Raw genomic sequence first — 23,518 nt, 5'->3', positions numbered from 1 at the left:
TAGAAATCCCTCTGTTCTCTGAGTCACCAGGCACCCAGCAAGTGCATTTTGCTGCTCCAGAGGAGACAGAGAAAGGCCATAATTGAGAGTTACCCCTCTGTGCCTCATCATGTTGGTTTAGAGGAGCTGGGTGGTGTTCCTGGGTCTCCTGTCTGCATTTCAGCTGCAGGGTGATTATGGCTTGCTCAGAAGTTCCCCCAGAGCTTTGATTTGGAGCAAGCAGTGGTGGTCTCGTGGTGACATCAAAGTGCTGGGATGTTGGTGTTGGCAGAGATGGACAGATCTATTTGTGCACTTGTAGAATGCTGGAAACACTGAAGGATTTGAAAGAAATTGTTTTGTCTTCTCTGGATTGCCATTCAGGGCACAGCAGAGGGTGTTGGGCTGCTGCTTCAGGACAAGTGAGATCTCTCCTGTAGTTTCCAAGAACTTCCAGGATTTGTGTGTCATTATTGCCCAGGAAGGTGTGAGGTCTGTGTGGGAGCAGAGAGGAGGAGAACATTCCCAAACAGCATTTCCCCCTCTTTGGAGAGTGCCAGAACCACTCACACAGCCCAGCCCACCTCCTGTGTGCCTGGCACCAGCCAGCAGGGGCCAGAAAAGAAATTAGGAATAAAAACATCCCTGTTTCTGGAATTCTGCTGGCCATTTCCCATCATTTCCTGGCTGTGTCACTGTCCCCCTGGAGCAGCTGCCAGGGACACCAGGTGCTTGTCCCCCTGTGTCACCCTGGCCTTCCAGTGGTTGACAGAGGACAATGTGAGGTTGATGAAAATCAAAAGCAGCTTTAAAATGTGCTCTAGCTTTTTCAAGTACAAACTAATATTTACCTGTGGGTCTGCTTCCCTCCTCATTCCCTCTCTTTGGCAAACTCCAGATCTGGTTCAAGCTCAATGTTTAAGCATTTATCCAGTGAGGTTCCCAGGACTTGAATATCAAATATTCATTTGAGTTTGGAGGGAGGGAAGGGGGAGGTGACAACAGGAAAGGAATCTGAAATGGCTCTCTGTTCCTTAAATGTGACTTGATATTTTCAGCATGGAAAACTTTTGAAAAACATCTCATTTGGGAACAGTTCTGTGTCCTGTGGTGGTTGAAAGGTGACCTGTTTTCATGCTGGGGTTTTTTTTTTCTGGGCTGTCCTTTAATCACTTCTTGCGTCAAGATTTTATTACTGCTGACGTTTACATGGAAATAAGGTATTTGTTTGTGTTGATTTCAGCCACTTGCTTTTTCCTGCTGCATTTTCTGTCACCCCAGCTGGATTTGAGGGAGCAGTAGCAATGAGCAAACCCTCCCAGGAAGGTTCCTGTGCACACACACATTCTGGAGATCCTGTTTGGGTGATAAGAGTGACTTAGCGTGATCCTGGTGCTTTGGAGAGCTCTTATTCATGGAGCTGCTCTCCCACACTTCCTGCATTAGTCAGAGCTCTGTGGAATTAGCCATCCTCACTCCAGGAGCACCAGGGCAGGGAAGAGTGAAGGAGAGAGGGAAATGCATCCAGACAGCAGCACTGTGGAAAAAATCACATTTTTGGCCAGCAGAGAATTCCTTGTGTCTTGCAGCATGGGGAAGATAAGATCCTCTTCCCCCTCCTTTTCTCAAAGTGTTTCAGTTTTTTAAACATAATCTGTAATTTAGGGAGGCAGAATTTGGTTTCCATGAATAAGATAATTATCTTGGCTGGAGGGGGTGGCTGAGGGAGTGACTTCTGCAGCCTGAACACAGCCCTTGCCCCTGCTCTGGAGATCACAGGAAGAAAGGAAGCTTTCAGGTGGGCCCCATACACAGCTTCCTTTTTGCTGCTGAGAGCTTGAGGTGAGGGAAAAAAATATTTCAGCTGAAGCTTTTTCCACCTCCCTGGTCCAAAGAACCCTTTTTTTTCTTATTGTACAGAACCAGCCCCCAAATCAAAATAATAACCCCAAAAGCAGCAGCACCTCCTGTCTGCCCTGAGCTCCTCAGAGGTGGTGTAAAAGCTGACTGTGAGACAGAGGAGTTTACAAAGTGCTTCCTCCAAGCACACCCGGGCTCTGATTTCACTGGTATTTACAGAGAGAAGGGACTGTAAAACATTAACTGGTGTGAGCTTTTAATGAGCCATTTCATCTGAAATCTGCAGTGCTCCCTGAAGACATCCTGCTCTTTTGGGTTGGATTTTGGAGCTGGGTTTCTCCTGCACCGCTGGTGACTCACAAGCTCAGAGTTGTAAAATTAACAGAGCTTCTTCCAGCACCCTTTTCACCTCAGCACACACCTTTGTTTTAACTCCTGGTGGAAACTCCAGGGTTTGTTTGGGTCTCTCTGTGTCATCAGGATTAGGGGGAAAGCCTGTGGGAATCTGCTCTGGGATGAAGCACATGGGAAGTGATTCACCCACAACTGATTCACTGCCATGCTGGAGCTGGGAAAGCTCCTTTGGAATGGAGAGGTGGAGAAATAATTCTCTAAAGGAGAGCAGATCCCTTCACAGAGCATCTGAGCACGTGTGGGATGATCCCAAAGGACATCCCTGAGGAGGGGCTGGGGAGGAGGCTGGAGGAAGTTTGTGGGAGCAGCTCCCCTTGTTTGTGGTGTGCTGTTAATTGCTACTGGTTGTGCAAATAATTGCAGATCTGAGTGGCTGCTAACCCAGCTTGAAAAGCAATGGAGCACACAGCCAGTGGCATGAAGAGAATAAGGTCTCTAATTCCAGCAGAGCATTGATCTCTGCCTTAAGTTGCTTTTGAAAATGGGAGATGGGAACTCTGGAAAATTTCACCCTGGATCTCATTATCCGTGTGGGGGAGGTCCAAACACAGATGGGCAAACCTGGAAATAGCTGCTTTTCAAATTACAGGAAAAGCAGCAACACTTTCACTGTATAATAAAGAAAATAACAGCAAGGGACCTCGAGTAGCCTCAAACTATTCCAAACAAGATAATTGGAGGCTGGAGCACAATGTATTTTTAGCTATATCTGCTATAAAGTAAACATGTTCTTTGTCCAGGACCACCAGAAATGTTTCCATAAGAAATGTTGGCTTTGCCCCAGCTTGATAGAATGCACAAACATTTGTCTGAGGAGCCAGTTCTGACTCTGGTATTTATGTGAAGGTTCTGTTGAAGGCACTGGGAATTGCATTTATTGTGAAGGGGAGTCCAAGGTCTTAAAACTGTCATTTTTCCACACTCCCTCTGATAATGCCTTTTCTTTTGTTAGCTCACACATATTTGGGGCAGCAGCTCTTGGGGTGAGGCTTCTGTCCAAGCCCTGTGCAGCACAAGTTTCTTTTTCCTTTCTTTCCTGGGTTCTCTTGCTCTGGTTTATCTGATGCTGATTTGCAGAACTCTCTTCATTTCAGTGAAAATAGGAGCATTTTTTTCCCTGCAGCATCAAGAAGATGCACATAGAAACTAGATATTAAATGTAAATCAGTGTAAGTACCGTGGAGGCTGACAGAATAACTGAGTTTTAGAGCAGCTTTTTTTGCCTTTTTCTTCCTTTTGATTGCCATGTGCTCCAGTAATTCATTCTTCCTTGAAATGCTTTTGTTTTGGATGCACTCTGGGTTGTGGAAGATTATCTGAATTTCCTTGGCATTTCCATCCATCCCTTTTCTCCTGATGTAATGCCCTGCCCATGCAAGCCTGAGATCCCCTGGGAGAGGGGAAGTTGCTGGTTTGCTTGGATGAAAGTGTGCTGGGTTTTGGATTTCAGCTTTGCAGTTAAATATGGGATTCTGGGAAGAAGTGACGAGCTCTGATAAATGGCTTTTCAAAAAGACACGTTCAGAAACCTCTCCTGTGTCCACTCCCTGCACCCTTAAGGCTCAAGCACAAATGAATTTCCACGAGTCTGACACAGATTTGGGCCAATCAACTCTGCTGAAATAAATAAAAGGAACAGGTCTGCTTAGAAAAACTGGGTTTCACATTTAGAGGGGATGTGATACCTTCAGAAACACAGCCTTAAATTCCATTTCTACCCTTTGTTTTCTGTGGAGAAAAGGCAGAAATATTGGAGTGTATATGAGGAAGTTTGGAAGTGGGTTTATGATTAAACCTTAATGAAGCATTAGGATATATTCTGTCCTTTCTGGGGTAGGAGGGTGTGTGCCTGGGTCTCTGGAGTATTTTATTTGTTTGCTGTGCTCCTGGCTATCAGGAAAAGGAGGAGCTGAAAGAAATAGAGGGGCATAAAATTACAAACTGGCTAAAAATAGAGGAGAGGGAGCTGGGTTTGGTAGCCACCAACCAATATCCTGCAGCTGGGGCAGAAACAGAAGGGGTGTAAACAGCAGAGATCAGTAAAAAATACAGGGGAAAAATAGTTGATGAGAAAATGAGATCTTTCCATAGCTTTAAAGAAATCTAAATTAAACTGAGTGGAAGGGGAACAAGGCTCTGTGGATCCAGGAGCAGCAGAGGGTGAGAGAGGCAACAATGGGCAGAGTTTATGGTAAACCAATAAAATGTACTTATGTCTGAATGTGAAATGAGACTCTGAAAAATACGGTCTCAAGGCACCTGCTAAAGAGCTTACTGGAATCTTAATAAATGACTCATGCTGTCATAATCTGATCCTGACATCAACTCCCAGGGCTGGAGTTCTTCAGCTCTGCAGAGGGGGAAGGGGAGGCTGCAAAGACTGGGTTGGAAAAAGGCAGGTAAAAAGCCATTTCCACAAGAAATATTGAGAATTTTGCTGTTTTCAGCTCCTTTGCAAACCCAGGACAAACGAGGCTTGAGCAGAAGAAGCCATGAATTTCTTTCTACCTTTAAAATCTTTACCTGATGCTGTGGCTTGTGTTGTAAAGGATGTGTGGTTTCCTCCCAAATCCAAAAGAGGATTTTAGTGGGAAGGAAAAACCAGATGAGAGAGCAGCACAAAGTAGGGGTGATCATTGATAGCAGTGAGGGACATTCATTCTTCTCTCCTGCTCCTGCCTCTGCCACAAACTTCTCTTTTGCTTTGGGAAATTCCTTAACTCCATTCTTTTCAAGGCTGTAAAAACTTCCCCTCTCCATGGAGATATGTTGATAAATTACACATTTATTAATTATTTTAATCTTTAAGCAGCAGTGTTAATTATTAGTTTCTTCTCTGGCAGTGCATTGCAAACCTCAGCTTGACACAGGGAACTTCTATTTCCAGCACTGTTAAAAGTGCCCCAGAAATTGGAAAATTTCTGAACAAATTGAGGGGAAAGAGATGGCAGAGGATCAGCTGTGGACTTACAAATGTGCTGTGTGGGTCAATTTTTTTATTCCCTCTTGTTGATTTGGCTCTGTTGAGGGAAAGTTGAGATTTTATCCAACTGCTCCTGAAGCCCTGTGGATATTAGAGAGCTCTGCACACAAAAGCCAGATTCTGCTACAAGAATAAATGCTGATTTTCCTGCTGTAGCCCAGATGCAGGGCCTGTCAGGAACTACTTACCATGTTTTGTGTTCAGCCTGTGGCCACAGCTCTTGGTGAGTTTTTCAGCAACTGGCAACTTATTAGTCATGGCTCTACAAACCAGCTCCTGCTCGTGGTTTTTAAAACGAATAATTTCAATTTTTCTTCCTGATGGTTTTTGCTTTTTTCCTTCTCCCTTTTTGCACATGTTGGTGGATACTTGATTACTGGATACTTGAGTTTTTCAGGCATTTTGCTCTCTTGCAAGATTAATGACAGGGATATAAAACTGATGGGGAAGGGATTGGATCTCTAATGGAGTAAATCTGAAATTTTCCAACCTGGGCAGAAATATTTGATTTCTTAAGTCACTCTCCTTAATTTGCACTCCTGATTTTTGCACCCCTGATTTCAGCTTTGCTTTTAAAGGAGGAGAATGGGTGCAAGGAAGAGTTTCAGTATCCATCTAAATATAGCTTCAAAATGCTGAAAGAGGAACAAATAAAATAACCAAAACCTTTCAGAACGTGGGGTGGGTTTTTTGTGTTTCGCAATCCAGGATCTTACAAATTAAATACAGTTAAAAAAAGCAACCACAGAACAAACCCAACAGAAAAACCCCAACAACAACAAACCCCAAACAAGCAGAAAAAAAACCCAATCAGGCCTGGAAATCAAATTCAGGTTGTGCAATGTTCTCCTGTTTAATTCAGATTGTTTAAAAATAAAACTTCAATGTTTTTGGCATTTTTTTCCCTCCCCTCTCTGGTTTTGCCATTAAAGCCTCACCATTGCCCTTTGCTCTTTGAGTAGAATTTGGCTTTGGAGAGGCAGCTTGGTGGGGTAAATTTCCCTAGGAAATGGCTTTTAAGGGTGGATTTTTTAGTTTTTTTAGGATCCATCCTAAAGGTGGTTTTTGGTTCTCAAGGGCTCCATGCAATGGATGACAGAGTATAAATTATATTGGTTTTTTAGAGAACAATCCACTACTGAATTTTGGAAAAAATAAATATTGGTAATTTCAAAAGCAGTGCTGCTAAATAATGTGGATAATAAATAATGAATGTATCAGGAGAGCTGCTCAGCCCAGGCTGGTTCAGGGAAAGGTAAAAGGGAGGAACAGTTCAGCATCCCAAGGGAAATTTGGGGTTGGATTCTGCTCATTCTCATGAGGTCTGCATGTGCTGAGCTCTTGGATGCTTTGGGATCAGCCTTTGGGATCAGCCTGTGCTCCAGAACAGGACCAGGAGAGGGAAGAAGCTGTGTGAGGTTATTATGGGATGGCTGTGCACATGGGACCCATGCTGGGGTCACCCTGAGCAGAGCAGCGTTGGCTCCTCTCATCTCCTGCCCCATCTCAGCCACACCTGGAGTTTGTTCCTTGCCAGAAAATATTCCTTGAGGGCTGAGCAAAATGCTCCTGGGGTTTTGGGGCAGGACAGCAGGAGGAAGTGGAGCTGCCAAGTCCTCCAAGGGGAGCATGAGCAGAGATTTCCCAACCAGAAAAACCCAATGAGCCCCCAGGGCTTTGGGGAAATATCATTCCTTGCACCTTATCTCTCACAGAGGGGAGAGGATGCTGGATTTGGAAATAAAGCAGATGGCTCTGTCATTGTAAAAAATCTCTTTAGATAAGAGTGCAGAGAATCCCTCTCTGTGTGTGCTGTGGGCAGAGCCTGGGGTGATGGCAGGAGGAGCCCTTGGGGAAGTTTGTTCTTGGGGAATGTAGGGAAGTAAGCCCAAATTCACATTTGTGAATAACCCCAAACAGACTTTGTGTTAATGCCCACCCCAGGTGCTCATCCCAAATCCACAATATCCATGTGCTGGTGGAGACTGGGAGCAGGAATAACATCCCACAGCTGTGTCTCCTCTGGGATATTTGGAATATTCTGATTTTTTTCTCTTTTTTTCATCTCTAGGATGTTGCCAAACAGGCAAAGATGAGGGGAATGGAGAAACACTCCTGATTTATTCTTTGTCTCATCTCTTTTTGCTAAATTCAGTCAATATTTTCATATGTATTTTTTTTTAAAGTTTTTCCAACCTGATTAGTTTTGAGGTCACATCATTCCAGTCTTGGCTCCAATGAAATCAACACTAAAATTCCCACTTTCCCCAGAAGCTCAGGTTAGCCACTCTCCTTGGGAATATTCCCAATTTTGGCTGCAATCAGTTGTGTTTTGTTTTCCCTGTTGTTGTAGCAGTGTTTGCAAAGGTGTGTGTGGTACCAAGCTCTGCCAGAGGAGCTTTTGGGAAAACTCTCTTAGGGCAGCCAAGATGAGCCCAACCTTTTTGGAATAATTGTTTGTGTGTTTTGCTTTGGGTTTGCTTTGTTGTTCTAACTCAGCTGCCAACACAAAGAACCAGGGGAAATAATTCCAAGTAGAATTTAAATTTTCTTTATTTTTCTCTCTCCTTGACAAATTAAAAAAGAGAAATATTTCATTTCACCAAAGCCCTGAAGTGTTTCATTTGGGTCATTAGAAAAAGCAAGGGAAATGAAGGGTTGGATTTCAAAGGAGGTGCCTGGGGGCAGCTCCCATTCATCCAGGATGGAGGAGACCCTGCTCCAGCTTTAAAACTCTTGTCCTGCTTCCTGATAGGAAGAGGCTGTTCTGGGGTGAGGATGGGACTGGGTGAAACATGAGCTGGGGGGTAGATGTAAAAATAAAAATAAGCAGTGCTGTAAAAACTCTTTATTTGCTTTCAAGCTGCAGCTTGGAAAATGAACTGGGTTGTTTGTAAGTTCCTGAACTTTATATAGACATAGTAGATAAATTTACATAAAAAGTACCTATGTTGATTTTGTCCCAATGAAAATTCATCTATCTGTGTTTACATTTGGAGATGTAACACCTTTCCAAGCACAGCAGAGGTGTTTGAGAGCTGTGCAAACCCTGATTGTTTAGGACACGTGTCAGTGTTTAAGGAGTTCCAGTGAATTGTTGTGTTCTTACTGGCTGTAGCTTTTGTCTCTGCTTCCTAATCAACCATAAAATAGTAAAGAAAAAATTGAAAAATGCAGGTATCCAGAAGTAAATCCAGAGCAGAGCTGTTGTATGAAACAAATATTTGTTGTGGATGCTTCATCCAGGAGAGCTGGGGAGGGATTTGGGGCAGGAATGGAAGGACAGGACACAGGGAATGGCTTCAGACTAAAAGAGGGTGGGGTTAGATGGGATATTGGGAAGGAATTGTTCCCTGGGTGGGCTGGGATGGAATTCCCAGAGCAGCTGTGGCTGCCCCTGGATCCCTGGAAGTGTCCAAGGCCAGGCTGGGCACTTGGAGCAGCCTGGGATGGTGGCAGGTGTCCCTGCCCATGGCAGGGGTGGCACTGGGTGACTTTTAACATCCCTCCCAACCCAAACCAGGTTGGAATATGTAAAACAATTCTATGACGTTACTGCTGTTGGAGGTAAATCCTCACCCTGAAAACGAGCAGCAGTGACCTGGCAGCACTGGGTGTCAGTGGCCATGCTGGGACAGAGCCACCCCTGTGTCCCTGTGTCCCTCCATGCTCACAGCCCTGTGTCCCTGTGTCCCTCCATGCTCACAGCCCCTGTGTCCCTCCATGCTCACAGCCCCTGTGTCCCTGTCCCTCCATGCTCACAGCCCCTGTGTCCCTGTGTCCCTCCATGCTCACAGCCCTGTGTCCCTGTGTCCCTCCATGCTCACAGCCCTGTGTCCCTGTGTCCCTCCATGCTCACAGCCCTGTGTCCCTGTCCCTCCATGCTCACAGCCCTGTGTCCCTGTGTCCCTCCATGCTCACAGCCCTGTGTCCCTGTGTCCCTCCATGCTCACAGCCCCTGTGTCCCTGTGTCCCTCCATGCTCACAGCCCTGTGTCCCTGTCCCTCCATGCTCACAGCCCTGTGTCCCTCCATGCTCACAGCCCTGTGTCCCTGTGTCCCTCCATGCTCACAGCCCCTGTCCCTCCATGCTCACAGCCCTGTGTCCCTGTGTCCCTCCATGCTCACAGCCCCTGTCCCTCCATGCTCACAGCCCTGTGTCCCTGTGTCACTCCATGCTCACAGCCCTGTGTCCCTGTCCCTCCATGCTCACAGCCCCTGTCCCTCCATGCTCACAGCCCTGTCCCTCCATGCTCACAGCCCTGTCCCTCCATGCTCACAGCCCCTGTCCCTCCATGCTCACAGCCCCTGTCCCTCCATGCTCACAGCCCTGTGTCCCTGTGTCACTCCATGCTCACAGCCCTGTGTCCCTGTCCCTCCATGCTCACAGCCCCTGTCCCTCCATGCTCACAGCCCTGTCCCTCCATGCTCACAGCCCTGTCCCTGCAGGTCCCTGGATGGCAGGCTGCAGGTGTCCCACAGGAAGGGGCTGCCCCACGTCATCTACTGCCGCCTGTGGCGCTGGCCCGACCTGCACAGCCACCACGAGCTGCGCGCCATGGAGATGTGCGAGTTCGCCTTCAACATGAAGAAGGACGAAGTGTGTGTCAACCCCTACCACTACCAGAGAGTGGAGACCCCAGGTACCAGCCAGCCCTGCCCTCCCAGCCCCTCCTGCAGCAGGAGCATCTCCTTGGGCATTCACAGGGATCCCTGCCCTGCTCAGCCCCTCCTGCATCTCCTTGGGCATTCACAGGGATCCCTGCCCTGCTCAGCCCCTCCTGTATCTCCTTGGGCATTCACAGGGATCCCTGCCCTGCTCAGCCCCTCCTGTATCTCTGAGGGCATTCACAGGCATCCCTGCCCTGCTCAGCCCCTCCTGTATCTCTGAGGGCATTCACAGGGATCCCTCCCAAGCCTCTCCTGTATCTCTGAGGGCATTCCCAGGCACAGTGGGTCTGTTATTGGTGATAATCCTTTTCTGTATGGATTAGAATAATTTATGAACCTACACTCAGGGGAAATATCGTTGGGAATTGATGAAATGCAAGTGAGCAGGTTGCAGGTTCCCAGGGTGGCAGTGTGTGCACATAACTCACAGAAGGAACCATTGCAGATTGCAGTGTTCTGTGCATCCCTCACTGCTGGGGTTAAATGGAGGAGAAACTGTTGAGCTGGGTCTAAGAACAGCTCCGAGTTTCCTGTTCTGGAGTCTCCTCCTGCCTCTGGAGGAGACTTTGATGTGGAGCTGCAGCAGCTTCTGCTGCATGTCAGCACAGATCTGCAGAGCCTGGCAGGATGTTTATGCTAATCCCACCTGCCTGCTCCATCCTATGGGAAACTCATTCCCTGGGAATCATGGGGTGCACCTCTCTGAAATGGAGCTTCAAGCAGAGCTGAAAGGGAGCACAGAGACCAGATGTGCTCATTCCCAGCTGGGAATAAACAGCATCCTCACCTGCTGCTGTTACTCCAGAGGCCAACATCAAATCCTGAGCCTTAACAAGCCCTCTTTGTGCTCCAGAGCTGTTTTTCCACATGGTTTTGTGCTGTTCAATGACTGTTTAAAGCTGTTGCCTGTTCCCTGGCAGTGCTGCCCCCGGTGCTGGTGCCCAGGCACGCAGAGATCCCAGCAGAATTCCCACCCCTGGATGACTACAGCCACTCCATCCCAGAGAACACTAACTTCCCTGCAGGTATCGAGCCCCAGAGCAACTACATTCCAGGTACCTTGTGTCTTCCATACAGGGCAGGGTCAGGGATTCCCCAGGGAATCCTGCCTGGGGATCTTTCTTTCCATCCTTCCTCTGGAGCTAGGGTGCAGAAATAGCTGGGAATTGTAACTGTGGGCACTCAACAGGGCTGTTCATGGCTCTGTTTAGTTGGTTTTAAATTCACCTCTTCATTCAGTGGTACAGCCTCAGTTTATTGTGGAATCTAAGCTGGATGTTCCCTTACCAGGTTGAGATTTGAATGAAATTCAGCCATTTTGAGTCAAACTCTCCAAATTTCTGATGGAATTGAGCTCTTCTATTTATGTATCTCTTTTACAAGCAATTTACACCTTATTTGCATGGAAAAGTTATGCAGCTGCACTGCAGGAGAGGAGAAATATGTGGACAGAAAACTGCCTCCATGGCTTAAAGTTTCATGGGACTGAAAATCCGGATTTTTTTGTTTTCCCCCTCCTCTGTTATTCACAAATATGGATATCACCCTGGCTGTGCTGGCTCCTCCCTCCAGCAGCTTGAGAAAGAAAAGTAATAAAAAGAATTTGAGCTCCTTGTGGATTACAAAGTGAATGTTTTTGGTGCCTAAAATCCAGACTTTTCAGTTGCACTGACAGTGTGATGATTTTGTGCCTCCAGAGACCCCTCCTCCAGGCTATTTGAGTGAGGATGGAGAAACCAGTGACCACCAGATGAACCCCAGCATGGATGCAGGTGAGTCATCTTTGGGGTTTTCATTTAGTGGCTGGATCCCAAAGGAAGGTGAATGTCCAGGTTTCCTTTCATTGTTACAAAAAGAAGAAATCAGGTTTGGAATGAGGGTACCTAATTTATGTTCAAATAATCCATGTATTATGTTCAGATAGACCACATTAATGTTCAGATGTCATGGGCTTTTCTCATTATAGGAAAAAAACCAAAGAAACCAGCTCAGAGCAGTGTGAAAGGAAAAATATAAATGGGCTGCACACCTGTCTGCATCCATGGGACACCCAAGTGCAGATATTGAAAATATAGGCCCAGAGTTTGTGGCAAAGTTACATGATTAAAGATAAACTTCTGACAGCTTTTTGGTCAGATCTGTGTAACATGATCCAATATTCTTTTGTCCCAAACCCAGCAGGATGGGGGATATAAGGTGTTATGGCTTTAATTTTATTTTGTCTGGCAATGTACACCCAAGCTCTTTAATGCCCAGCTAACTGGGTTTGTCAGGATGATACCTGAAACTAAAAGAGCCAAGTGCTGCATAATTTGGAAAATTAATGGGTTAAACTTCAGTGAGGGGGCAGCAAGTTGGTATTTCTGTAAGGAGTAATGAGCATCAGAGGAGCTGCAGTGTCAGAAATGAGGCTGCAGTGAGCAGTGGGTTGTCCCTCCAACAAGCCTGGGCAGCACTGCAGATCCTGTGGATGCTTTTCCTGCTGCAGATTCCATAGCAATAATTATCCCTTCTTGATTTTCAGGTTCTCCAAACTTATCACCAAACCCCATGTCTCCAGCACACAACAATCTGGGTAAGCACATGATCCTGGGAGCTGGCTCTAATTACAGCCAAGGGGGTGACATTTGAATGGTGCTGCTCAGGTTGTGCACTTTTACAATATTCCAATGGTTTTAAACTGCCAGAGGGCAGCTTTGGATTGGATGTGAGCAGGGAATTGTTCTCTGGGAAGGTGGGGAGGAGCTGGGATGGATTCCCAGAGAGGCTGTGGCTGCTCCTGGATCCCTGGAAGTGTCCAAGGCCAGGTTGGAGCAGCCTGGGATAGTGGAAGGTGTCCCTGCCATGGCAGGAGGCAGATCTGAATGGGATTTAAGGTCCCTCTTAATCCAACCCATCCTGGAATTCTGTGATTCTGTGAGACTGAGCAGTTGTGGAGGAGATTCCAAATAACCAGGGAATGTGCAGGAATGCCAGTGAGTGGTCATGGACAGCATTCCTGGTGTTTGTGGGTGGGGGAGATGCACAGAGCACAGATGCAGGGCAGGGTGCTTGTGCCTCCACCAGCTGCTTTTCCTCACCCAGCTCAAGGTACTCTGCACTCTGGGGTTGGTACTCTGCAGTCTGGGGTTGGTACTCTGCAGTCTGGGGTTGTCACTGCACTCTGGGGTTGTTACTCTGGGGTTGTCACTCTGCAATCTGGAGTTGTTACTCTGGGGTTGTCACTCTGCACTCTGGGGTTGTTACTCTGGAGTTGTCACTCTGCAATCTGGAGTTGTTACTCTGGGGTTGTCACTCTGCACTCTGGAGTTGTTACTCTGGGGTTGTCACTCTGCAATCTGGAGTTGTTACTCTGGGTTGTTCCTCTGCAGTCTGGGGTTGTTACTCTGGAGTTGTCACTCTGCAGTCTGGACTTGTTTCCCCCCCAGCTCCATCCTGGGAGCACATTCCAGCCCCAGGGGCTCTGTCAGACCACGGCACTGCCTCATTCTGTGCCAGCAAACAGGGGAGCCCTGAGGAGAAGGGACAGCAGCTGAACCTCTGAGACACCGTGAGAGCTTTTGTGGCTCCTCTGTTATCTCAAAAGTTCCACCCTTCATTTTCACTCTGCTCTCCATCACTGCTCCTGCCCTGTTTGGAATTGCTCTGCCATAAAAATCCCTCCCAGCTCTGCCTGGCTGCAGGATCAGCTCCCCAACTGCTCATTGAGGCAGCAGACAGAGCCCACTTGAGACTGCTCTGGAAGAGCCATGGCCATAAAGTTTACATATGCTTTTAATCCTGGCACACAGGGCTTTGACACTGCTCCAAAATTTGTCAGTCATTGGCTGACTTGTGGATATCTTGGGGCTGTTCAACAGAGGATTTCTTTTTTTTTCCTCCCCCCATTTTTAAAATATTGCCATGGTGACACAAAACTTTTATTTCTTTAACTGCTACAGCCCAAGAAGAGAATGCATGGCTGAGGTATTTTTATTTAATTTTTCCCAGTTTGCTGCCTGGGAACTGATGAGATTTTTTCTTGCAATTTTTTCCTATTTTTTTCAACCTAAAAATAAAAAGCTAATTCCAAACTCAGCCTGGCAAGTGGTATCTGCCTTACATAAGGCAGAAGGGAGTTCCTAGGAAAGAGTCCCCATATCCTTCCTGACAGGGACACTGGTTGTTAACACATCAGATGTCTCAGGTGCTGTCTGGGGACAAAAAAAAGGAGCAGGTGAAGCTGGTAAAGCACAAGAAATCTCTTTGTAGTCTGAGGAGCAGACAGCAGAGAAGAAGTTTAATTTACCAGCATTAAAAAATGCCTTTGAATTCTTGCAAACCATATTTATTGCTCTCAGGCAGGAGCTTCCACAAATGAAGAACTTCTTGTTGCATTTAATTTTATTGTAAATTTTTGCCTTTGAGGAAGCTACAATAAATGAAAGAGCAGCTGAGCCACACTTAGAAGTGTCCAAGGGCAAAGTTGTCATCACATGAGTGTTGTAAATGTCTTATCTGCAGCAAGGAGCTGCTCTGAGGGAGATCAGACCTTCAGGCTGATGGCACAGCCCAGGAAGGGGCTCTGCTCTCTCCACCTGGAGCTGTGGGTGGCTGCTGACCTGCAGCACTCCTGTCACTCCTGGATAAGCAGAACTCCACTGCCAAGGGCTGGACTTTGCTCTGCTGGAGTCTAAATGAGGCTTTCTCTGTGTGTTTGTGGAGAAAATGGAACAGAAACCCAAACCCCTCTGCAGTGTGTGCAGAGAGGGAGTTTCTCAGCTCTGGAGCAGAGGGGGACATTTCCAGCTTTGCCATGAAGAAAACAGTGGCCCAGAAGTGCTTTGTTTATTTGAGCAGAACTACCTGAAGCTTTTCAGACAGTTCACTTTGTGTAAACTGAACCTTGGACTTAAATCCCATGGCCATATTCCAGGGAGTTCCTGAGGCAATAAAGCAGCACAAGGCAAACCAAGTGTGACACCAGGGCAGGGCAGGTTTTCCATGTGGGGTGGAAGCAGCTCAGGGAATTTCATCTTCCCATTCCCAGGCACAAGAGCATTGCAAGGTAACATATTGGGAATTTTTTTTTTTTTAATTCTCCTTTCAGTTTGTGTGTTGGAGTTGGAAGTGTCTGAGTTTTGGTTCCAAATTACAGTTGTCAGGTTTTCAGTTGTCAAACATAAGCTTTAAGTGGAAGTCACAGATATCCAAGGATCTCTTCCCTGTTGCTGAAACACAAACTGAGGGAAACACCAGAAACAAAATGAAAGGAGAGTTGCCAGCATTCTGTGGCATTGGGAATGAAGTCAGGGAGCTGAGGCTGCCTGAGGAGCAGCCCTGTGGTCACACACCCATTGTTGTCCCTTGGAGACAGGAAATCCATTGTCAGGGATTGCTGCACAGCAGGACTTGACACAGGAGCTGTCAGGGGAATGAGCACATGGCCCATGGCCACATCCCTGTCTCTGTGTTCCCCTGTCCCTGTGTCCCTGTGTCCCCCTGTCCCCCTGTCCCAGGCACAGCAGCCCTTCCCTGGCTGCAGAGGGAAGGCAGCACTCAGCTCTCTGCATCTCCTCCTTTCCAAGGAGGCACTTGGGGTTGGTAGAGCTGGAAACATCTCCCAGGGAGTTCTGAGCCATTTGTGATCAAAACCATTCCTGAAACGAGGGTGACAACTTCCCTTGTCAGGGAGGGGGAGCAGAGCAGGCAGCAGATTTTTCCCAGGACTTTGATCTGGCAGGGAGGAGATGCAGGACTGGGAGCATCCCAGGGCCCAGGGGACACTTCTGACAGCAAAGCTGTTGTGAGTCAAGGCTGAAATTGTGCAGAGATGAATCAGGCAGGATTTGCCTGGGTTTCATGTATCCTGTTTTATTGATTGTGTACCCCCACAGGGTTCTTTGGCTTTAGCAGAGCTGCATTCTCTTCCTTTTCCCCAAACACTGAAGCCATAAATTGAAAATGAATATTTAGGACAGCTCTAACACAAGAGGGAACTAGCCCATCCCACAGCAGCTTAAGCTGAAGTTTACAAATCACAGGAGAAAGCAGCATCATTAAAAACTTGGTTGCAGTTTTTAGAGACAGGCTTTTCCTCCAACCAGGATTTGTTGGTTTCCTCAAGCTGCAGATAAGCCAGAAATAAAATTTCTGTACATGCTTCAGTGAGGAATCCACAGTTCCCTTGAGCCCCAGCCAGGTGGAGGTGGTTCCTGAAGGAAAGGACCACAAAACCATGGAGAGGTTCCAGTGTTTTTATAACTTGAATAGCACCAACCTGAGCATATTACTGAAGGATCAACACAGGTTGATTTTTCTGGAATGAGCAGCCTGGTGATTAGAAAAGCATTTGCTGTGGAGTAAGAGCCCAGTCATGTGGAACTGATGTGTTTTCTTTGGTGGGTGGACTCACCTTGGGCCTCTCTCCACTGGGGCCACGGAGCCCAGAGCAGTCCTGAGGTGGCCACAGCTGCTGGGGCTGAAATGAGGCTGCTGCTGGAAAAACTGGTGTGGAGAATCAAATGTGCCATGAGGAGAAAAAGGCAGGGACAGCAAACTGTGTCACTCCTGGGTGTGTGAAATAATCCATCAAGAGAGGGGCTTGCTTTGAGCTGTAAAATGAAAATGTGAGGAAATGGCAGGTGAAAGAAGCTGGGAATGGGTATAAGCTCCAAATTTAATGGATTTTGAAGCCTGCTAAGGATTCCAGAGTTCCCCAGATGCACTTCTATTCAAATCCTTATTTGCTGTCAGCAAAGCTTGTAACAAAGCAGAAACCAAAGTGATTTTCCTGATCATTGGCTACTTTGGGAACTCTTCCAGCACTGGAGAGGAAGGCAGTGTGTCTTTGGGCTGCTCCAACCTGTGCCTGAAGGTTGTGGAGTAACAGGTACAGGTGAGAAAAGCTCCCAAAGCTCTGCAGAGACCCTGGTCAGTGTGAGAGGAGGCTGGGGTGGTGAAAACCTGTCTTGGATCTTTTTGGAATTGATCTCTTAAGCCCCACATTCTCCTAAGCCCTGCAGGAGCAGCAGATGGGAAAGTCTGTGGAAAAAGCTGGGTTTGCTGCTTGATGTTAACTCCTTGGCCAGATGGGAGCTCTTCTGTTCTGACTTTAAGCACCGTTTGAATGGGGATGAAGTGATAGATTGGGGGAGGGCTGGAGGGAATTCTTCTCCTGCACTGGATGTGGGGAGCAGCACTTAGGGATGGGCTGGGTGTGCTTTGCACGTCCTGGGCACCTCCTTGTGCTGCATTTCCAGGAAATCACACTTGAGCTTTGCTCTGCTGGAGTCTCCTGGGCTTGAGTGGGAGCAGGGAAATCACTCAGTGCTGTTTGAGTGCCCAGCCTGCCTTCCTGAGGCTCCTCAGCTTCAGCCCCTTGGCTTCAGGCCACGAGGCAAAGCAGGAGCCCAGGGAGGAGCTGAGCCTTCACCTGCTGGGAAAATGGATTTTCCTGTGATGGTTTGAGATCCAGTGCACTGGCAAAAAGTTGTAAAATCACTTTGATGCCTGTGTTAAAGGCAGTTTGGGGGCATATTTCAGACTCTACTGGTTTCACCAGTGCCAGAGAGGTCACAGCAGGGTGAGTGAGAAGGAAAGTTGGATTTTCTGGTTGGAAGTGCACAGATTTAGGGTGCAGCACACCTGTGCTATTGACAGCAGCTTTGTGCTTTGTTCTTTCCAAGATTTTCTGCTCCTTCCTTTTCTTTGTCTCTTTAGGGAACTGGTTAACTAAGAGTTATCCCACATTTCATAGTAAAGCTGAGTTTATTTATTTAATTTCCCCCATGTGAAGGCTGCTCAGTGACACCCCACTTGCTATGTGAGTAATGCCTTTGACTATTTGTGATTGCTCCACGTGCCAGAAGCTCCAGGGGTGATGTCACCTTGCTGTGCTCCATTAAAATGAAACTTTGGTTGAAGTGAGCCTGAGGAATGAAGCAGCACAATATTCCAAACCAGCTGAATTTGTTTTTTTTTTAAATTTTTATTCTCCCTTTGCCTTGCTGATTTGGCTTTGCTTTGGTGCAGATCTGCAGCCTGTGACCTATTGTGAGCCAGCTTTCTGGTGCTCCATATCCTACTATGAGCTGAACCAGAGGGTGGGGGAGACCTTCCACGCCTCGCAGCCCTCCATGACCGTGGATGGCTTCACCGACCCCTCCAACTCGGAGCGCTTCTGCCTGGGGCTGCTGTCCAACGTCAACAGGAACGCGGCCGTGGAGCTGACGCGGCGCCACATCGGTAACGCCCAGCCCAGACTGCAGGAGCTCTGGGGCCTGCCTGGGAGCACCTGTGCCTTCCAGCAGCCTCACATCCCGTGCAGCACTGCTGCATCTTGTCACATTTTCTGTTCTGTCACATAATCCTAATAGAAAAATGCACCAAGGAACGCTAATATTGCTGCCTGTCGTGGAATTGAAACCATTTCACACACTCTGTGTGTCTGCAGGGATGCCAGGGATAATTTTGTGTGTTCCTTTTCCCTCCTGCACTGCTTTATTTTCTGACTGACCTTTTATAAATTACTTCCTTGATTGTCATCTCAATTTCCACTCTTCCTGCAAGGTCCCAGCCAATTTGTTTTCAGTTCATCAAAAATGAACCTGATTTTTGTCCTAATTTTGCTCCCCTTTCCTGAGCAATAGGAGAATCCTCCCTCTTGCACAGGAGGATCTTTCCTCATTTGTTTTGAAGATTATTATACTCCAATCTCCCAAACCCACCAAGATTCAGAAATCAGATTTTAAATGCAGCAGACTCCTTCTGCTCTGTGGAAGGATGAAAGCAACACATTCAAACAGGAATGTGAGACCACATCAAATGTTTATTTGAGCAACAAAATTTATTCTTCAACTTTGTTCCTTTATTAACTGAGATTTTAATGATTTGTGTAAACACCTATGGGCAATGTATGTCCTTGTACACAAAGTCATCTCCAGCAAAAGAAAAGGCAAGGATTTGGAAGTGCTGTGGGATTTAATTCTAAATCATGGAGTAAATCCCCAAACAGTTGTGACCAGCTGGGATGACTTTGAGAAGAAATGATGACTTTTATATGTTAACTGATAGAACATGCACATGGAAAATACCAGTGTGCTGTGTTTGGAGGGACAATTCCAGCTGGAATTGGTGCTCCTGCCTCCCTCACTCAGCTGGCCCATGGAGCAGTTTATTGCAATGTCCTCTGTGGACAGAGCTTCCATCCCTGCTGCTCCAGAGCTGCCTCAGGGAGCTGCCCCAGCCCCTCTAGCAGTTCTTCCCAGTGTTTTTCTCTCCTCAGGGCTCTATCCCAATCCCTCTAGCAGTTCTTCCCAGTGTTTTTCTCCCCTGAGGGCTCTATCCCATCCTCTGTATCAGTTTTTCCTGGTGTTTTATCCCTGAGGCATCTCCCTGGGGCAGATTTTTCCCCCTGAGGGATCTGTCCCAACCCTTGTACCAATTTTTCCCGATATTTCCCCCTGGAAGGATCTATCCCAACCCTCGGGGCAGATTTCCCCCCCTGAGGGATCTCTCCCACCGCTGTACCGCTTTTTCCCGGTTTTCTTCCCCCTGAGGGATTTATCCCATCCCCTATATCAGTTTTCCCCGGTGTTCCCCCCTCAGGGATCCCTCCCACCCTCTGTTACCCTTTTCCTGGTGTTTTCCTCCTCAGGGATCCCTCCCACCCTCTGTTACCCTTTTCCTGGTGTGCTTTTTCCTGATGTGCTTCCCATGAGGGATCCCTCCCACCCCCCTGTTACCCCTTTACCGGTGTTTCCCCCTCAGGGATCCATCCCACCCCTGTTACCCCTTTCCCGATGTTCCCCCTCAGGGATCCCTCCCATCCGCTGTTACCCTGTTCCCGATGTTCCCCCTCAGGATCCCCCCGTTCCCCTGTTCCCGGTGTTCCCCCTCAGGATCCCCCCCCGTTCCCCTGTTCCCAATGTTCCCCCTCAGGGATCCCACCCCCGTTCCCCTGTTCCCGATGTTCCCCCTCAGGATCCCCCCCCGTTCCCCTGTTCCCGATGTTCCCCCTCAGGATCCCCCCGTTCCCCTGTTCCCGATGTTCCCCCTCAGGATTCCCCCGTTCCCCTGTTCCCGATGTTCCCCCTCAGGGATCCCACCCCCATTCCCCTGTTCCCGATGTTCCCCTGTTCCCGGTGTTCCCCCTCAGGATCCCCCGTTCCCCTGTTCCCGCTGTTTCCCGCTGACCCGCGCTGTGTGTGGCAGGCCGCGGTGTCCGGCTGTACTACATCGGCGGGGAGGTGTTCGCCGAGTGCCTCAGCGACAGCGCCATCTTCGTGCAGTCCCCGAACTGCAACCAGCGCTACGGCTGGCACCCGGCCACGGTCTGCAAGATCCCGCCAGGTGAGGGACGGGACGGGGACAGCCCGGGGTGAGGGGACAGGGACAGAGGACAGCCGGGTGAGGGGACAGGGACAGGGGACAGCCATGGGGTGAGGGGACAGGGACACAGGACAGCCCGGGGTGAGGGGACAGGGGCAGGGGACAGCCATGGGTGAGGGGACAGGGACACAGGACAGCCCGGGGTGAGGGGACAGGGGCAGGGGACAGCCCAGGGTGAGAGGACAGGGACACAGGACAGCCATGGGGTGAGGGGACAGGGACAGGGACAGCCTGGGGTGAGGGGACAGGGGCAGGGGACAGCCTGGGGTGAGGGGACAGGGTTTGGGGACAGGTCTGGGTGAGGAGACACTGACACAGGACAGTGGCACAGGACAGCTCTGGGGTGAGGGGACAGTGACACAGGACAGCCATGGGGTGAGGGGACAGGGTCAGGGGACAGCCATGGGGTGAGGGGACAGGGTTTGGGGACAGGTCTGGGTGAGGAGACACTGACACAGGACAGTGACACAGGACAGCTCAGGGGGTGCCTGGGGGCATCTCCAGCTCCTAGAAAATCATAGAATGGCTCAGGTTGGTGTTTCGTTTTTATCTCTTTTTTCTGCCACAGTCAAGATTTAATGTTTGAGACACGGTATTTCTTGTTCAGGCTCAGGTGTTCATTAACTATCTATATTACAGTGAGTTCTTCAGCACTGCTAGGTGACAAGTTAAAATGGAGATGTATCTCTCTCTCTACAAGGCCTTTTAAGGGTAAACTGTCCACCTAAATTGTTTTTACTTTTAACCCAATAACAACCACCCCTGGCCCGCAATGCCGATTTTTCTGTCGAACAAAATCACCTAAACCCATGAAGAAGGAGGTGAAGAAGGACTAAGCCTCCACCCTAAAACCTCCATCTTGCTTTGTATATTTTACTGTATCCTAAAACCAAAATTCTGAGCTTTCCACCATGTAACACTACAAACCTCTATTCAAACTACACACCCATAATCCCAATTCTGTCACTCCATTTTGGAAACCTTCTCCACAGCCTCAGGTTAAAAAAAAAAATCTATTTTATTCTTTTAGCAGCGACTTGACAATTGCAGCAGGTCATTTTTATAGCCTGAAGGATGGAGGTGCTGCACATCCAACAGAAGAGGATCTAAGCACAGCTTAGAGCAGAATCTGCCCTAAGAATCAGAATCTGCCACTTGTTCCTCCAGTGTTTTCTCAGCCCATTGTTGTATTGTAATTATCTCATAGATAGATTGATAATTTTGTTTGTGCCTCTAAGTAATGGTGAGAAATTTCTCTTTAATTTAGATTCACCCATAATAGATTAAAACTGTTCCTTTTCTTCTGGTCTCTAGTAAAATCCCCTCCCTTCTCTGTGTGAATTAGTTTGTTCTAAAGAAATCACGTTTGCAGAGACCTCATTGTTCTGGTTACAGTCTAAAGTTTTTGCTGAATGATTACAAGATAATTTATTTCATCTATCTGGGAGGAAAAAGCTTTTTTTGTTAGATAAATGCAAAAAGCTGGTGAGAGAGGAGATGCTGTTTGAAATGGAATTTGGTTATTTAGCTAAGCTTACACAAGCTGACATTTTTACAGTTAAAAGCCTGTATATATTTAAAAACTGAACTTCTTTGTTTAGAAATATTTGAATTCTTTTCTTTTGAGAGGAGATCCATGTGCTCCAAGCTCTGGCCCATCCTAATGGGTTTCCTTTCTCAGATGCAGCTGCCAGTGCTGCAAATTATGACTTAATTCTGCACCACATCACAGGAGTCCAGCCTGGCTGGAGTCAGCATCTGCAGCCATGAAGAGCCCACATTTCCGCTCAGGCAGTTTTTGGATCCCAGCTCTCCCCACTTTTGCCACAGCCTCTTCTTCAAATCCTTGCTGGGTTTGAAGCAGTTTCTGCGTTGCCTTGTTGGCAGGATGGAGTCATTCCCACTCTTCCCCATGGAGAACCTGCTCCCAAGGGCTGGGATCCAGCACTGGACCCTCCTGCAGCTCATTCCTGCTTCCCTGAGCTCAGCCTGGCCCTGACACTCCCTGAGGCTGCAGCCCCTGGGCTCTTCCTGCCCCCAGGAGTGGGCAGTGCTTCCTGCAGCTGCTGTGGTCACCCTGTGCTCCACACCACAGGAGTCCAGCCCAGGAGAGGAGGCTCACAAGTGATTTTTAGCAAAACACAATTCATCCCACTCCAAATGTTGTTTTTCAGCCTTGGCCCATGTGTAATTCCAAATGAGCCTTAGCTGAGTGCCTTGTTTCAGAGTTTAACTTGTTTATGGTTATCTGGGAGAAAGCAAACGTAGCAACACTTTTTAAAGAGTGGGGCATTTATTTATTTATTTAAACTATGAAGGATGTTATTGTATTTCACCTTTTCCCCCTAAGAACAGTTGAATAAGTTGTTCTCAGTTGTTTAGCTGGGGCTAAACATCAGGGGAAAAACTTCAGTTTTAAAGGAAAGTGTTTTGGCACATGACAGTGAAACTGGAGAGGATTTTATCAGGAGCAGCCCTGCCACCAGCCCTGGCAGCCTCTTTAACCCTCAGAGCTGCTCCCTGGTGTGTCAGAGTGGTCTCACTTCAGAATTTCCCATTCTGTGACAGGCTCTGAGCCAGTCCAGCACCAGGGAGCTCCTGGTTTTGCCTGTCCGTTGCTCCCCTCCAGGCCCTGCATGGTCTCTGCTGCTGAGTGTTCAGTCATGGCCAGACTTTAAATTACAATAAGAAGGAAATGGTGTCCAGGAGAGAGAAGGAGGTTCCACAGGAGGATCCCAAGCCTGGTCTCTCCAGTCACAATCTGCTGGTGGCCTCCAGCATTCAGAATTCCCTCATTTTCCTTCTTCCTGTGAAAGTGTGGCAGCCTCAGTTCCTGTCTCTGGGCTCTGAGGATATGGGAAAGCAGCCTGCAGTTCCTCTGCAAAAACCAGGATTCTCAGTGCCATCAAGCCAATGCCTTGTCCTTGTGCTTTCCCCCAGGCTGTAACCTGAAGATTTTTAACAACCAGGAGTTTGCTGCCCTGCTGGCCCAGTCGGTGAACCAGGGCTTCGAGGCCGTGTACCAGCTGACGCGCATGTGCACCATCCGCATGAGCTTCGTCAAGGGCTGGGGCGCCGAGTACAGGTGGGGACCCGAGCCCAGAGTGACGTGGCAGGATGGACTGTGCACCCTTCAGAGCTGTGGGGCTGCTGCCATTCCAGGGCTGTGCAGGACACGGAGATGCTCAGGAGCAGCTGGAGCCAGGCCCTGCACGCTGCTCTGCCACTCTCCTCATTTCTC

The 23,518-nt window shown here is 48.1% G+C and overlaps 1 protein-coding gene across 2 annotated transcripts in view; it reads left to right on the top strand.

Moving 5' to 3' along the window:
- The window catches only part of SMAD3 (SMAD family member 3), a 67,166-nt gene that overhangs the window by 38,920 nt on the left and 4,728 nt on the right, over nt 1-23,518 (top strand). Inside the window, exons 2-8 of one of the 2 annotated variants that reach the window (XM_056499486.1) lie at nt 9,685-9,878; nt 10,827-10,931; nt 11,604-11,678; nt 12,431-12,481; nt 17,920-18,132; nt 20,101-20,238; nt 23,218-23,362. In XM_056499486.1, the coding sequence (XP_056355461.1) occupies nt 9,685-9,878; nt 10,827-10,931; nt 11,604-11,678; nt 12,431-12,481; nt 17,920-18,132; nt 20,101-20,238; nt 23,218-23,362 (921 nt within the window). Of the gene's footprint in view, nt 1-9,684; nt 9,879-10,826; nt 10,962-11,603; nt 11,679-12,430; nt 12,482-17,919; nt 18,133-20,100; nt 20,239-23,217; nt 23,363-23,518 lie in introns of both variants that reach the window. The other variant, XM_056499485.1, reaches the window with a different exon arrangement.

Source organism: Oenanthe melanoleuca, chromosome 10 (assembly GCF_029582105.1).
Source record: "Oenanthe melanoleuca isolate GR-GAL-2019-014 chromosome 10, OMel1.0, whole genome shotgun sequence".
Lineage (NCBI taxonomy): Eukaryota > Metazoa > Chordata > Aves > Passeriformes > Muscicapidae > Oenanthe > Oenanthe melanoleuca.
The sequence above is the reverse complement of the archived record's forward strand: the minus strand, read 5'-3'. Positions and strand labels throughout refer to the sequence as shown.